The 17,593-nt window shown below is 29.7% G+C and overlaps 1 protein-coding gene across 2 annotated transcripts in view; it reads left to right on the top strand.

Moving 5' to 3' along the window:
• LOC130440813 (uncharacterized) overlaps positions 1-17,593 on the top strand; it is a 149,043-nt gene that overhangs the window by 84,604 nt on the left and 46,846 nt on the right. For both annotated transcript variants that reach the window (XM_056774160.1, XM_056774159.1), the window contains 2 exons: positions 8,795-8,890; positions 13,372-13,470. In XM_056774160.1, the coding sequence (XP_056630138.1) occupies positions 8,795-8,890; positions 13,372-13,470 (195 nt within the window). The remainder of the gene's footprint in view (positions 1-8,794; positions 8,891-13,371; positions 13,471-17,593) is intronic.

Below are 17,593 nucleotides of genomic sequence, written 5' to 3'. Positions count from 1 at the left end.
TGAACACGCTTTCAATTCCGCATACCGCATATAATCAACATTCTTGGAAATCAAATCTGCAGAGAATGTAGAGAAAGATATAGAACTTTTTTTTTCATTATAGTCTCATTACATTTTTATACCCCACCTATTTTATTTACACTATATACGCGGCCAAAATTTGTTGTTGTTTATATAAATATTCCCCGAATAACCTCTGAGGTGAGAATAAGTTTTATTAGTTTGCATTCGGTGTCTGAAGACGATAACTTAGTTATCGAAACGCGCGTCAGACAAGGTAATTGTAAGTGTTGGTGTGGTGGCAGTGTAAAATATGTGTTCCGTATGAATTTCATTCATTCATTCCAGAAATTACAAGCCAAAAGATGTCTTAGCCTATTTGGACACCGCAGAAAATCATTTCAAACATCAAATGCACAATATGATCATAGTTGCTGAAATGACTGTTTTCTGTGTCCAAGCCTTTTTCTTTTCATCTTTCTGATGATCCTTTTAGAAACTTTAAACCTTGATATTACCCAGGGGTTCCCAACCTTAATCATATTACAAGGAGGCAAACCTTTTCATAGGTTGTAAACTTAAAAGTTGTAAACTTACAATCCAACCAAGACGTATGGAAATATGTTTTCCAATTTTATGTCACTTGAAATATGAAAGACTTTCTACATTTTATTTGAAATGGTTATTTTAAATCGTTTGAAAGTATCCATAAACAAAATAATTATTAAACTAATATTATTTCAGTGATAAATTTGAATATAAAATTGATATTCGACTTGCATTCATAGTATCGGAATAAAGTATATTGAAATGCACAATTTACCTTCACGTACGTTTTGGATAAATTTCGCAGCGATAATTTATCATTTTATAGCTTTATTGAACCTTTCGATACTATATCCAGTAGATTCTACGAAAATCGTCACTTTGGGGATATACACTTTGTCTATGTTATGTTATTAACAAATGATAGAATTTGTATTATTTGGAAACGATATTTTTTCTAATTAACTGATATTTGATGCTACATTTTGATTATTATCGTCGCAAAGAACGTTTTTGATTTGTCTCTAGTTAATTCTTATTTTCTCAAACATAAAAATAATATCAATAAACAATGCCTGTTTATTATGATTTTTTTCATTAGTAACAAACACCTCTGCCCACCATTACAATCTGATCTTGTATATTCTCTAGTTAATTTTTGAATTTGACTGCTATTAAAGTTTAAATTCATTGTTCGATTTTATTGCCAATAAAATAGAAGAATGCACTGTAGCAAACGAGGCCAATTTAAGAACACTTCTAAACTCAGTTTAGTAAAAGTAAATATCGAATTGTTTTTTCTATTATAAAGAACTATCTATAAGAACGATGACTTTCGTTCCAAAAACTAAAGAAAACACACACAAGTTTAACCCAAATCGAAAATAACTTACTCTCTCAAAATAGATGTAGATATATACCATTTTACAAATTGAATTTCTTTCATATCTTTAACGATGATAGATGATTCGCTAATAAGAGAAAAATATAACATAAATATAAACATACATGAAAATTTTCAAATATAAAAAGATATCATCGTTTAAAATGCAAGGATTTTTTATTTACAATAAAATAATTAGTAACCTGAACTAATTTTAACAATAATTTTCTAGGATTTATTTCAAAAGTGGAATATTACATATCGTATAAGAATTCATTAATAATATGCAGTTTATTAAGAGCTGAGAATGTTTTTCTCGCTGCATATAAGCAACAATCAAAATTTGATTCTGTTATTTTGTTAGCTGTGATCACGTCGTCTTCTGATTTTAGGCCATCGTTTTTTATTTACTTCTTGGAATTTTTAATAGTATTTTTGGCTTTTTTCTTGGAAAACTTGAATGTGGTTTGTAATCTAGCAAGAGGCCTCAACAATGGAATGGAGATTTTGTAAATGTGCCTATTGAATTATTGGGGTATTGTATTTGATTACGTAATTTTCTTATCTCTTCTAATGATATTTCTTCCGAGCAATCAGTATAGTTTTCTCAATTTTTAATGTGTTTGTTTTCCATTTTCATGAAATTATGTAGCTCTACGAAGGCTTTTACCTACTCTCAGAGTAGTCAATTAAATAAAACATGTTCTAATAAATAATAAAATGGTCGTTGAAATCAAAATTATGCGAGAAACCAGGATCACACTTCTTATTAACATTAAAATACTAAGAAATTATTTCAACGTTCATGGTAAACAATATCAACAAATCATCAGAGGTAGCTCCTCAATGAATGCACTTTCAATGCACTTAATACCGCTGCTTACACATTTTTTTAGTTTTAAAAGATCTACTTTAACTTTTATGTTTTTATTCAAATTTATATTCAAAAAATCACAATATCTAAAATATATTTGTAACCACGTCTTCTAGCATTCACGTTGCTAATTAAATCGCTTAGAATTTATATATTTTGTATTCCTATACAGAAGATCTTTCGTACGACATCAAGTTTATAAAAATCGACTAAGCAGAACCGGACTTACAGACATTTTTTCATAACAAGGTTCCAATATGAATTTGATCATCGTATATAAAGTTCTACTTGTTTGGGAAAATATTACAGTTTTGCTTTTTCAATTTAACATTTTCAAATACACCCTAGTGGTAGAATTTTCACGTGTTTCTGGTTTTATATTGTTTTCCCTTATGGTGGGTCCACACAATACAGACTTTCATAAAATTCTATAGAATTTTGTCTGTGCAAACTAGACAGTACAGACAAATGTCGGTGCGATCCAAAAGTCGGATTCTGCGTATTTATCGTAGCTAAGAAATTTAAATTGTATTTTCGAACGAAAAGTCTGTACAGACATGTTTGGGTAAAATTTTTTACTCCGACTTCATAGACTGTACAGATATCTGTACGAACAAAAGTCTGTATCGTGTGGACCCACCATTAAGCTGTAATATAATTCCTAAGATATAGCGATATAGACGACCTTTCTTAGTTGTCCACCCGGTTCTTAAAAAATAAAACCGTTTTCATACAACCTATCCTATATGGAACAATAATATCGCCTTGAACGATAATGAATGTCAACGAGTTCTATTGATGTCAGAAATCCAATCACTACTAATTTGCGAGTGGGTGTGAGATCATTGCTCAATCATGAATTAGTTTTTAATTGAGAACTTTTAAGTCCACACATAACTATGCAAATGCGTGGATTGAATTTATGTTCTGTTTCGTATAAATCGGTAGTTATTGAATTAATTATTTTATATCGATTGAACATATATAATCTTTAGTTTTGGGAAGAGAAAAAACCATACCTCAGTAATTGTACTAATTGTAAATCTGGTCATTTTTGACTTGATTCATTGTTTCACACTGAAAGCCGCTTACCGATAGCATCCCATACATATCCAATGGATGTAAAATTAGGTATATTAGCTAGCCTAGCAAAAATCATGTCGTGTGATTGCTCTAGATCTAGGACTACCTGAATTTGTCTATTCAGAAGCCCTCAATATTGACCGACAGCTCTATCATCGATGATAACGAAGAATTCACTTTTGGAAAACGTATATGTAACCGACGAAGTACTCCACAATGGATGGATGCATTGCTTGAAATACTGATTTCCCAATATTATAACTGAACTTTATGATTGAAATTACAGTGAACGTGGTTAAATATATGTAGGTAATTATGTTTCTTTTGTGGACAAAAAATTTTCAAATAGAAATAATCAACTAACTAGCTGCTAGTATTTTGAATCGAATATTTAGCTGTTTGCAGAGAAGAAAATGCTTTTTTGCTTCGAGAAAAAACTGGATTTCCAGTTTTTTTGGCAGAGACTATTCCACGATCCTTAATTGGCGTTTCCTAACAAAAAAATTTACGTTGTTGGACGTTTAAATACAAAAGAGCGCATATATATGTACATGGTCAAATTTTTTTATGAGATTAGATTTTATGTTAGAAGTGATTGTTGTATGTAAATGTGTTTGTCTCGATATAAATATAGTCACACATGCAATAGAATTTCGACCTTGGTGACGTAAACTTACGTATATTGGAATATAAATTCCGTAAAATTAAAGATAAAAAACTAAATGGTTGAAATAGATTTTATTTTTTAAATGACGCGAAATACAAAACCTGATGACCAAATAATAGAAACTAGAGAATTTGGCTTGATCAGGCCAAAATAAATCGAAAATGAAGAATGAAATTTTTAAATATCTCGTTACGATTTCGAGATATCGATACTTAAAGTTATAATTAAACGTTAGAGCCAAAATTCGCTTTATTGAATAGATGGTGTTCAATATTTCGTTTCAAATGAATATTTTATCACTTCAAATTCAATATGAATCTTGTAATTCAATAAACAAAAGATTTTTTATTTAATTCTTATATTATTTACACCCTGATACTTCAAAATTATATTGAAAAAAAAAACAAATTTTATAGCAAAATGAGCCATTTTTGATAAATTTCATAACTCTGTGATGAATATAACTTAACATACGATAAATACATGAATAATTTGATGTTTTTCGTAATGAATGATCGGTTGTTTTTCATTATTTATAAAATAAAAAAAAATATGTAATGATAGTTTTCAGATTTAGTTGGTAATTTAATGTAAACATACCCCTTTTTGAGCAAAAAGTACGTTATGAACGCTTTCAAAAGTTATTTATTTTCGTTTGTTTTATACTTGAAAAACCAGACTACTGTAATATTTCACAATTATCCTGAAAAAGTTCTCTAGTAATTATTTTTCCATAATTTATCCTATTTTTAACGACAAAATCAACCGAATAAGAAAAATGTCTGTAAAAAATCGTTCCAAATCTACCCTCTTTATTTTTTTACCCCCAATCCCCCATCTCCAAACTCACACGTTCCTTGCGACCTGTGGCCCCCATAAGAAAAAGAAAATAATAATATATAATATAATAAATAATAATAAAATAAAACCCCACGCGAGGAAACTTTTTTTTAAACAATTTTGGCTGTAAAAAATTCACGATTTTTGATTTTTTTGCACTTAAAGTGCACCACGAGAAGGTTAGATTAGGTTATGTTGATATATACGAATATTGAATAAAAATAAATTTTTCCAACTTCAAGTATCGATATCTCGAAAACAAAGCAAGATATCGAAAAATTTTATTCTTCATTTTCGACTTAGTTTGGATCGATTTACAAAAGTCAAATCCAAGCGCCTCGTGCCGCATTATCGCATAGAACTATACTGATAATATCAATTTTTTCGTCTAATCATGGAGTATTTTGATGAATATCATAATATGTGGTTGATTTGAAGCTTTTTCACTGTTACTTGTGATAGTTAAAATTCTATTTTATTTTGAGGTATCGAAATATTGCAATAAATTATTTTGATTATGATTATCATTTACATCTTTTGTTACTAACCTTGCATTCTGTATACATTATTACAGACTATTACTTTATTTTTAGCTTGAAAGGATACGGTAATAAAACCACAAACCAAACAATAGATCTTTATTGCACACAGTGAGTAGGGCAGAAGGTCAGTAGCGTCACCTCAAAATTACATCTAGTATATATTTATTTATTACGTAAATAAATAATTACAGTTTTATGGGAGGTGATAATACCAAACTTCTCAAATTGCAACTCCCCTCAAGTTTCAAAGGTAAAGAACAGACAAACATATCAGTCAATATCTTCGTTAATCCAAAGAAGAAATTTGATTTTTAGGATTAGCTATAAAACTATTGACCTTTCTCATTTCCGTATGAACCAAACGCTCAAAAATGGAACTTCGAACCATCCTTTGAAGCGTATTTCTTGATTTATTATTTCTCAATCTTTAGGCTTAAAAATGTACGACTTAGGTCTCAGACTGCTCTGGCAGTCAATTTTTTTTGGCGTAGTTGCTTCTTGTTCTATCTTCCAATATGTTTTGAATCATCTATAAATGTAGTTTGTATTGCCTATCAGTAATCTCAAAACTTCCAGATTTTTTCACTCTTTTGGGGACCATGTTGTTTGATCGATGATTTTTGGTCACCTTAAACTACATTGAATTGTAGGTTTCGTTTATTTAGGGCATTCAATTATTTCATTTGTGACGCTGCTGGTAAACTGTATATAAAATCTGAGTAGGAAAACATTTAGATTGAGAAATGTGATATGTGGGATTTGAACGCATTCATGGTTATGTTGTAAATAATATTTTACAATCTATTACGCGTGCGGCTTCATGGTTATTGTTCATTTGCTTAATTAGATAAACATTGATTTCAAATGAATTATAGTAACCAGTCTAACATTTCTATTTCTAATAAAATTGTATGAGTTACTTTCTATCTTTTGAATCTGTTGTATCAATCATATTGAATATTTAGAAAAAATATTTGAAACTTTGTCAATCTAACACAGTGCCCAATAACAGAAAATTCTTGTTCATAGTGTCTCAGGGGCTTTTTCTTCAGAGTACGGTGCTTAAAATTTGTTTACTGACTAATTTAAACTCATTCATTTCACACTTATTTTAAAAGGATGTAAATAAGACTTAACAGCTTGTCATCTATGAGAAATTGTATCAACCTTTGCATATAAGTTACGTTTTGTGTGATTTCATTTCTTTGTGTAGTTAATTAAAGAAATGACGTTATGTATGAAAATTGCTCAAGAAATTTTCGAGGATTATAATTAAAACATCGTAATCGTACCAAGAACAAAGTCAGCATTTTCAAATAACACACAAAATACTTGAGCAGCTCTTCAAATTTGAATTTTAACATAAATTAATAACACAACGATATATAATTCAACACAATGTTGCCAACAATTAATTTGCTACACCTTCTTGGAATAATTTAAAAATTTATTATAAGAAATTTAAACGGTCATGAAAAATTTTGAATAATTTATAATATATTATTGTATGCTTGGAATGGTAGAGAAATATGGACAAATTGACATTTGGTTGTTTAGTTCTTGTCGTGGAGTTTTTAAATAGTCCAATTCCGTAATAGAATCGAATCTATCTGAAGAACGGCTATCGGAAGAACTTCGAATATCTCATCGTTCTTTATAACGAATGCTAAAAAGCATGCACTATCGAGTTTAGCGTCCCCGTTTCCTCACGAGGATGATTTCGATCCCAGATTGGAATTTTGTGGTACCTCAGAGTTAGTCAGAATGATCCGCAGTTTCAGCATTCCTTTTTGTGGTCAGATGAAGCAATCTTCAAGCTGAACGGTACGTTCAACCGGCACAACTGCGTGTATTGGTACGACCAGAATCCTTACGCCTTCACAAGTACCGCGTTTTTGTAATAGGACCACGCACCCTTCCCGACCTCCGAACTGCAATTGAAAAAGAATTTCAAACTCTTCGCGGACAGCTTGTCATTCTTCGCCGAACCTGCCTTTCCATTGAGAAAAAAGAAATAATTCAATAAAATGTTTTAAATCTATTTAAGCGAGTAATAAAAAAAATGTTGATTAGTTCGGGTGATAACATCAAACTATTAGTTTTTTCGTTATTTTGTATGATTTTAATAATGATCGAAAGATGAAATTGAAAATTGTTATAAAATGATTATATACTGGGTTGTTCTAGTTGATTTTCTTATTAAAATGACTATAAATGTTCCAATAAATGTTTTTTTTTCTATTTAGAAAATTTAGATTTGATTTAGAATATCAAAATGATGATTAGTACGGGTAATAACACTAAAATATTAGTTTTTTCGTTATTTTGTATGATTTTAATAATTTTCGGAAAATGCGAATCAATTTGAACCCTTTTTTCAATATGTTGTATCACATTATACAATCCCTTAGGATTAGTACCAACACCTAGTACTTACTATTTAACCATGACTTAATAGAACACATTCTGAATACCCTTTGTATGATATTATTTTAGAGGTAAACGACGATTCTTATATTCTATTGAGTGGTGGTTAAAAAAGAAGATAATTTTTTTTAGAAATACGCCGGTTTTAAAATGCGTAATATAGAACTGTATTCAATAATAAATAGGATTAATAATAAAGAAAGAAAATGGAAATCATGACAATAGTGATTGAAATGACGGTACATTTAATAACGTAGTTAAAAATGGGACAACATCCTTCAAAGGATAAATTTGCAAGATCATCTTCGGAGAGAATAGAAAGGAAAGAAAAATATGCTGGTGCTTTTGGAAAGGAACGGTATTCTGAAAGTATTGGAAAGAAAGGTTTGTACTTAAAATACAGGGTAATGGAAAACAAATAAAAAAATACTTTGACTATCTTTTGAAAAGAGTATTCATATTTTGTTGATATATTTAATATACTTTTTTCTAGTTAATGTAAAAATGTGCAACAGATGCCAATTGTAGTACTAAGATTTTTTGTAATTAGTGTGCCTTATTTTGAATTTCCCACTTACCCCTCTTCTTTTCTAATCAATTTATTTATCTATTCTTTCATTAATCTGTTCCACAGAGTCTTCAGTCCATCTTTTGAGTTTTATCCTCGAAAATCAACTGCTGCACGAGCCTAACCCTTATTCTGTTTCGAGTGTACATTAATTTCACTCATCTTCATCACTCATCTTCATCCTCCATGAGTAAATATATGATTTCTTTCATTTATTTCCAAGCAGTCTCATACTATTATTTTACTTTACAAGTTTCATCCAAATATCTAGTAATCGAATTTTCCTATACAAATTGTTGCAAATTTTAAGTCCCTCCAAATTATCAACTGAACTTCATCAATAAATGAAAATATTTTGTTTCAGGGTCTGTTAAGAAACGGGCAGATGTAGTGCAAGTGACACAAGTGTTGACAACCAACAAAGTACCGACAAGGATACAGCAATCGACGGCTGCTGAAAGTGAGTATTTATTAGATGAGGATTATTTAATAATAGTCATGTTCAAGGTTCACGTAATAAATTGTTTGCATTTAAAAGCAAATAAATACGATGAACAAATTATTTTTTTATCTATAAACATTTATTGAAGTACAAATGATTTTTGATTCATTAATTTATCATTAATTATTAATTAATTCATTTATCAATTAGAAATACTATAATCAAATAAAGTCCCAAACATTAAAATATCGATAACTTTGTAGAAAAACTTTCTTGGAAAAGTGGAGTTTGTTACTAAATCCCTCATATTTTAGACTATATGGCAATTATGAATTTTTAATTGTTACTTGCTTTGCATTTGCTCGAATAAGATAATTATTTTCTTTTTTATTATTCAATCTTTTGTTACTAAGTTCCATTATCTAATAATTTCATCATTTTATCTTTTATTGTTATTATGTAGGTATTTCCAAATCTGTGTATATTTGTTTCGATTTTAAATTGATTGGCTTTAATTATATATTATTTTCTTTTTATGTTCTGCTTTTCACTTTAATATATAAGTTATTGTACAAATCCCCGAATGAAAAGATGATTTCATAAAAGTAAAGGTTGCGCCCTAAAGTCTTAGTAAAAGATATCTACAGGAATATACGTTCATTACCATTTCCCATTTACGACCATCAGATTCATTATTAAAGAGTGTTCAGTGTGGTAACATTTTTAACGGATGTACAAGCTCAAATTATTTTGTTGAAATTTGGGCATTTGTTGTGGAATTAGTGTCTGTCATGGTTGTAGTCGGTATAGTGAAGTAAGTGGTTGTAGTTGTTGTCGCTTTAATCACGTCGTAGTAACCTCATGTCTTGTCAAAATTTGATATAAAAAATTATTTAGTTAAAAAGTCAGTCAGTGTAATCTTCAAATAGTTGCGATTAAATAGTTTCCGTTTCTTCTGTTAAGTTCGTATGTCTGCTTGTGGCTGAACCCGATTCCCCAAACAGCATTTATATTGAATAATGTTTATAATTTAAAAACAGAAAAAACAGAAATATTTATCATATAATTGTTAATTTGCTGATAGGTCTTTCTTAGAACGTTATATTTATATATTTTCATCGTTTTAACTACTTACAAATAGGAAATTTTTGTTTTTTTGGCTTTTTCTTATAGAACGATCAAATCACATTATAAAAATATCCATTATATTAAATTTTTAAAGCTCAAAGTTATGAATTCTAAGTTCATTCTAAATATTATTAATAATTAAATTGATAAAGGTGAATTTCCGATATTTTTCAAAATATGCTCAACTTGAACATTTTGCTATTGACTGCAACTTGAATACAATTAATAGTAAAAAATTGGAGTGATAACTGAAACTTTATTTCAAATAATTTCATTTCAATTTAACCTTGAAATTTCTCAGAATTTTAACCCATTGCCCCCTTGTTACGCTAGTGACAGACCCATCCAATATTCTGCTCATGGACTATTGTTTGAGCTTGCGCTTAAAATAAGTACCGGTTACCGCTGTTAGGTTAACCAGATGTGACCCTCATGGAAAGCATATAAACAGAAAAAGACGCGCTTAGACTGTTGCCTCATTCAAGTACTATTCGTAACTGGTTTGGTAATGGTGTGCAAGCGGTACTTGATAGCTATACCGCAGGTGATTTCACCTGTTCCTTTACTAACTTTGAAATGTAGTTTCTGTAGACCAGTCAATGACATGGAATAAAATAACTATTTTATTCGAAGTGTTTTTGATCTACTTATATAAGGGTAGGTTGAAAATAGAAAAAAATCTCAAAAATACCAGGTGTTAGCAAAAAAGATGGAGATGCAATTTTTATAGCAGAAATTTCTGTATCTACTTCAACTACTACGTTTTAAAGTTTGCATGAAAACGCTGTATTTCTTCTTATAAAAGTCGTGATTTTCATTTCTTTGACAAGTAATTTCCACTTCTCAATACGGAAACGAAGAAGTTTTTTCTGTTGAGCAACAACCCCCAATCTCTTTCATCCACCGAACCAAGTGGCCATTCATGTACCATTATAAAATCCAGGATTCAGTTCCCTGCAGAAATATTGGGTTACATTGAGCCACATTGTATTAACAAATATGGTGCGGTAAATTTATTTAAATGTTATTTGCCGAATATAAAACATATAAATATTTTTTTAAAACAGTAAGAGGAGTGGTTTTACTAAAATACCTATTCAGCTCTTAGCTAATTGAATAAACTATTGTGTGAAATAAATATTTTATCTTGATTACTTCCGGAATTTCTTAATAAAGTGTTTTATTACAATAAAATTGTACCAACTCATCTAAATTTCTTGTGCTATCAAAGTAAATGCCGGAAGTGTAATACGTAAAAAGAATTCCATTCCCATAAGAATTCAATGCATACAATGATGAGGAAATGATTCTAAAAGACTGCATAATGAATTTGTAAGAAAATATTTGCTATTGTTGATATTTCTCGAGCTAGATTCTAGTTTGAGAAATTTTTTAAATAATTTCGTCAACTGTTATACCAACATCAGCTATAAGATTACGTCGGATCGAAATTCATATAAAATAAAAAGCTATAAGATTGAAAAATTTGGGAAAGGAAAGAATTCCAGTGATACTTGAAATTTAATTGGAATACCTCGTATAATAGATTGTGGAGGAAAGAAAATTCATATTATATGATGTTTACAGTCTAAAGAATATTCTAGAATACAGTACAAAGTTATTTATTAACTTTTCAAGAATTACTCTGCCATTGATATCATAGAAGGCCAATTTCCTCACATTTTGCTCAAGTAAACACCATTGTTACGAGTTGGTTTAAGATCAGAAATATTTTATCTTTAAGATGAAGTAAAGTCTATATACATATAAAACGATATATCAATGCTGTATTCAGAAATTGATCACTTATTCCAAATTGTTAGCCATTTTCTTCAATAAACACTGTAGGTGACTTATAAGAGAAAATCCTTATTTTCCAAAGTATTTCATAATTTCCAAGAAGCCAATTTCCAAATTTCCGAAGTCGTTTAAGATAGTTGTAGAAATTAATTTTATATAAAAAAGAAAAAAATTGACGCTTCATATTTTATTTCTATTTTTCTGTACAAAAATTCCTTTCACTGATTTCTTCGACTACTTTTGTTCATATGCAATCCTTTATACTTTGATATGATATGTGTGTTGCATAAGTAAAAGTTTTCACGTTAGATTTAAAGCTGGCTCTATAATAAATACACATTGACATTTTGATGTGATGCAATTTGAAATATTGTTGTTATCATGTACGAATCATTTTCACAATAAAACATAGTTTCTCGAACTAGGAAGGAAAATTTAAAATCTATTATAATGTCAAATCAACGAGTTGAAAATTTATTCGTTTTAAACTGATTTATGCCCATAAATTTCACAAGTGAAATCTCAATAATGGACGTACAACCGTTTAAGGAATTATCTGAGAAGCATTTTCAATTATATGGTCAACAGTTTCGATTAGAGATATTTTGAAAATCATTGAATTTATGTCACGACCCACTCCATCCTCTATAAATGCAGGGTAATTTTAGAGTACGCTTATTAATGTCTTACATTCTCTTACTCATTTGAATAAATTATTTCAAAATTGATTTTCTTTCAATTTGTATTATCATTATTCATTACATGTGACATTTTATATCTTTTTTGCGTTAAAAATGTAAGAAACCGTCCCCAAATAATTAAAAATTGGAGAAAATGTCACTTAATAATCTCCAATTACCTTCCAAAAACTACTCAGTAATTGTATAGAAAAAGGTAGATAATTACATGAAATTTATTATTTCCAAAGTCTTATAATCGTTGGAACCATATGGAAAACTTTTTTATTAGTGGTTTTATGGAAAAAAGTTTCCTGATAAAAAGTTCTGCGTGGCCTAAAAATTAAAATGCAACCATCAGATATCAATTTTTTGTAGTAATATACGAGGTTTATCAAAAAATTTGAATTTTGTACAAGAGTAAAGTATCTTTATTTTTTACAATTCTGAATAATGTTATAAAGTTATTTTGAATTTAAAGTTATATTCAAATATGCAATTACAGCCATTTATTAGGAAAATTCGGGTTTTGTGATTATTTATTTGCCATTTTATTGACATTTATTGATTTATTGACAAACCTCGTATACTGCTTTAAAAAATTGATATGTGATGATTCCATTCCAGCTTATGGACTATGCAGAACTTTTTATCAAGAATAATTTTTTTTTCATAAAACCACTAATAAAAAAGTTTTCCATATGGTTCCAACTTAAGTAAACACACACTGTATTCATACATAAAAACTGATTATTCTGCACATTCAGCGTCTTTAGAAACAATAAGAGTTTCATTGAATATTAAATTGTAACAAATAAGGAATGTGTTCTAAATAAACTAAATTTATTATTAAATAAACAAATTTAAATTGTTGCAATGTAACTTTTATTACAGATAAGAAAAATGCAATTCATCATTCGTCTCCAACCACCAATACAAAAGCAAGAAGAACAATTTTTTCTCCAAAAGAGAAGAAACCGTTAATAAATAAAGGTAAGTTTATAAAAAAAATTCTTGAACTATCATTTGGAAAAAATGAGTTTGTTTAATAAATAAGTAAATCTCGTCGATAGTTGAAAAGCATATTTATGAATAAGATTTTAGCAATATATAATAGGTAAAACAAAAAAATAATTGCAAATAACTTCTGAAGAATTATTTACTGAAATAAAGTAAGTGAAACTGGTCGGTTTGCTAGATACAATACAAATAAGCGTATATTTTAGAAGTAACTTTACGAATCCTAAAAATGCTTTTTCCTACAATAAAATGGTATTTAGTTGAAATTTTTCTTGAGTATACTTTTCTTATAAATAAATATCTGGGGGTTGAATCGAGTTCTTGGACCCTTTGTTAATAACCGCTTCCAAAACATAAAGTTACACTTTTCAAATAACAGGAGTGAACCCAGCTTAGTAATTTTGAGTATATTTGCTAGAGTTATAGATTATATAAATAAATATTATCATTTGTATATCGTTTCTTTTTGTTGTTTGTACCTCATTCCTGACGATTTTTTTTCCAATCGATTTCATCCCTCCCATTCTTCTTATTATTTCCAGGTCTTCGTTCATAACTGCCTCTATACGGTTGCTCATTAATTTTGATCTTTCTTTCGACGCTCCCGTTTCTCCATTCTTTTTCTTATATTTTCCTTTTTTTGAGTACTTTGGTACCATGGGTCCCCACCGACTTGTTGTTCGATTCCAAGAAGTATGGAAAATAATTCTGATTTTGTAAAATCCAAATCATCATCGGTTTCAGTCACTTTTCCTTCTTGTTGCCTCTAACATGGTCGATGTTACAAATGACTTCTACTTTTGGATGAACTCGTTTTCGAATTTAATCCTCTCCTCCTTTCCTTATCCATAGTCTTGTCCGTTTTTAAAGCATTCTCGGTACTACTTGTTAAGTTGCACCTTCTTTTTTTGATTTGGTTGTTTTTACTTTACTCCGGGAGAGGTATCCCAAAATTCCTCGGTCGTTCGACTTCTCAAATGTCTAGTATTACTTAGCAAAGAAAATTTTAGTCTACCTTTCAATAGTTTTCTGTTAAATTTGAACAAAAACGCTTTGAAGTTGTCAGATACCTAATTCTGCTCAGGTTACTGACATCAAACTACGTAAATTCAACAAAAAAACTGTTTTAGAAATCGTCGGAAAAAATCTGGTATGTAATTCTGTTTAACTGATTTTTATAATCCAAATATCACTTTTTATTTACATAACATAAACGTTGTATTTCTTGTGTGTGAAAAATATCTCAGATGATTACATCGTCCTTGTTCAAATCTATTAGTTGGTTCATTCAAAATTTAAAAAACAAAAAATTTGTATCGTGTTTTTCTCAACTGAAGTTGGTGGTCCTCACCTATTAGAAAATGTATTAGTTCTGTATCGTGTGAAATATAAAGGAAATTTGTATTTCATTTACCCGGTTTTTGAGGAATCTAATTAGGAATAATTGAATCAAAGAAAACGTGTTTAAAATTATTTCCTCATTTATACACATTAGAAATCATTTAATGAATCATTTGTCCAATTAGACAAATTAATAGCATGTACATTTGTAGCATTATGAATACGAAATTTGTGCATTTTTCGCTTTCACTAAACACAATTAAATAAAATAAAAGTGTAACAAATAAAATCTATTTTTAGAATTATGGTCAAATCAATGTAAACATTTAAAAGAGAATAAAAATAATTTTCAATCTTATGAATCACACAGAAAGTTTATAATATAATCACGTGACACATTCTGATTTTCCCTTAGAACAAAATTTTTGAAATTAGTGATCAAGTGGAGCCCTATACGTTCAATAGGGGATTATGATATGAGTTTGTCTTATATTATTGTTACTTCTTTCATTTTGGCTTACCTTACTGCAATATAAATGGCAATAAGCCGCCCAGAGTTTGCCTTGACCTTCTCAACAATGTATGTACACCACTATGTTGTTGAAACATCTCTCTATCCATTTAATTTTATCATTTTCAGATCTACCTCTACATCATCTATCCATCTCAACATTGGTCTGCCCTTTTTCCTTGTAGTGTAAACTTTCGCGCTTGGAATTATAAAGGGTATTAAATATTCCTTCATATTTTGAACATGACCCTTTCCGTGCGTTTATTTCTTGGTTTTGCATATAATTAAACTGCCTTAAAAGAAATTTGCATTGGCAAAATTGCTTTGTTTCTCAGCTTACCGTATTCGAAGAATATCTTAATATTCTCTATGATTAAGTAACGCACTTTTATAATTTTTGTTATCAATAACATGAACTATCAATATCTGACACACTCAAATGTTTCTGATTTATCTGATTGGGGAAAACATTATAGAACTTTTTTACTCACTAAGATTCAATAGATCACTATATAAATCTCAATTCAGGCTCTTGAGCTGCCCTACTATAATGATTGATTTATTATACTTCTCGTCGAATTATATCAGAGAATCTCTTTTACATACTGAAAAGTATCATTTTAATAATTTTCTCCGTCAGCACATCGCTGGGAAATCGGGCTCTTATTGGAGTTCAAGTCCAAAAAGAGCGAGGATTGTCTATGAGTGTTTAGTCAGACAGAAGAAGACTCAAGGTAACTAACCTTGAGCCAAAAAAGCCATCTACTGGCTCCAAATTAAACCCCAGTCCACCGAGAAGGTCGTCTACGATTTGCCAATTAGCAGATTGAAACTACATGGTAGCTATAGGAGGGAACGAATCTACAGAAGACCTGTAGAAAGATTTGCGCATTGTTGCATAAAAAACGTGGCTTTTGGAGTAGGTTCTTGGATGACTTGGGCGAGCATTTCAATAGAAGCAAAAACGGAGTTGGTTTTTATTGAAACTGGCAGTGGAGAGGCGAATCGATACATAAAAGAAATTTTAGAGTATTACTTCGTGCTCTACACCAGCTTCATTGGCGAAAACCTCATCCTAATGCAGGACAATGCCCATCCACCAATTGCAGGTTCATACGGCAGTTTTTACAGGATGAGGAAATTTTAGTTATAAATTGGCCACCGTGTAGAACGGATCTCATTGAAGAATGGGATAGCATCGAAAAATATTGTGTGAAGAAATTTATTCGATCCATAGAAAAGGAATTGGAAGCTATTATTAGCGGTTGGGACATTAAATATTGAATAGAAAAAAATATTATTTGGACAAATTTGATATTACTTTTCATTAGATATTTTTTCGTTACCACAAAAATATCTCAATAATAACAGAACTCATTATAAAGCTAAACCTGTAATGGTTTTGATATGCTAAAAACAGAATAAGGATGGAAGCTACAGATTTTTTGCTAGACTTTTTACTGCGAGCGTGCGACTTTTTTTGCTTACAAGTTTATGTAAAAATTGTATTGAATGTGTTGGAATTAATCTTACAGATTTCATTGTATAGGGCAGTGCTCCGCAACGTTTTTTTATTCGTAGCACACCAAAAGCTTTTTCTGGTTTTCACGGTACACCAAATTTAATAGGTATAAATATAATAAAACAACACGTATACACATCAGAAAATAATACATTAATTAATATTTTAATTCGTTTTATTTTACATATTTAAGTTATTATATTTACATAACATATATAATTAATTACAAAACTACAATAATACAAAAAAATAGGCAAAAAGGGTAATTAATGTGATACTTGAGCTTGTTTCAAGGAACACAAGTATTTTATATTGGGCTCGATATTTGATAGTGCAACTCGAAGTTCTTGATCGAGATTTTTTAAGCAAGACCGCTTATCATTTTGAATTAAAACAAGTGTCGAAAAGCTTTGTTCGCATGAATATGTTGTTGAAAAGGGGATTAAAATTGAAATAGCCTGTTTTGAAATTTGAGGATATTCATTCTTAACCGAAATCTAGAAAACATCCAATGGAACTTCTCCAAAATGTAGTTTTAACGTCCCGTCGTTACTCAGTTCAATAAACCCTTCTTTAAATTTAAGAGAAAATGCATCAACAGATTTTTTTGCATTAGTTGCAAAAGGATTGCGAATCCAATCATATTCTTCACTTTTAATCGAATGAAAATAGTAGTCGAATTTATTTTCCAGTGTTGCTAAATGGGATTGGGCCAGATGGAT

Source organism: Diorhabda sublineata, chromosome 2 (assembly GCF_026230105.1).
Source record: "Diorhabda sublineata isolate icDioSubl1.1 chromosome 2, icDioSubl1.1, whole genome shotgun sequence".
Lineage (NCBI taxonomy): Eukaryota > Metazoa > Arthropoda > Insecta > Coleoptera > Chrysomelidae > Diorhabda > Diorhabda sublineata.
The sequence above is the reverse complement of the archived record's forward strand: the minus strand, read 5'-3'. Positions and strand labels throughout refer to the sequence as shown.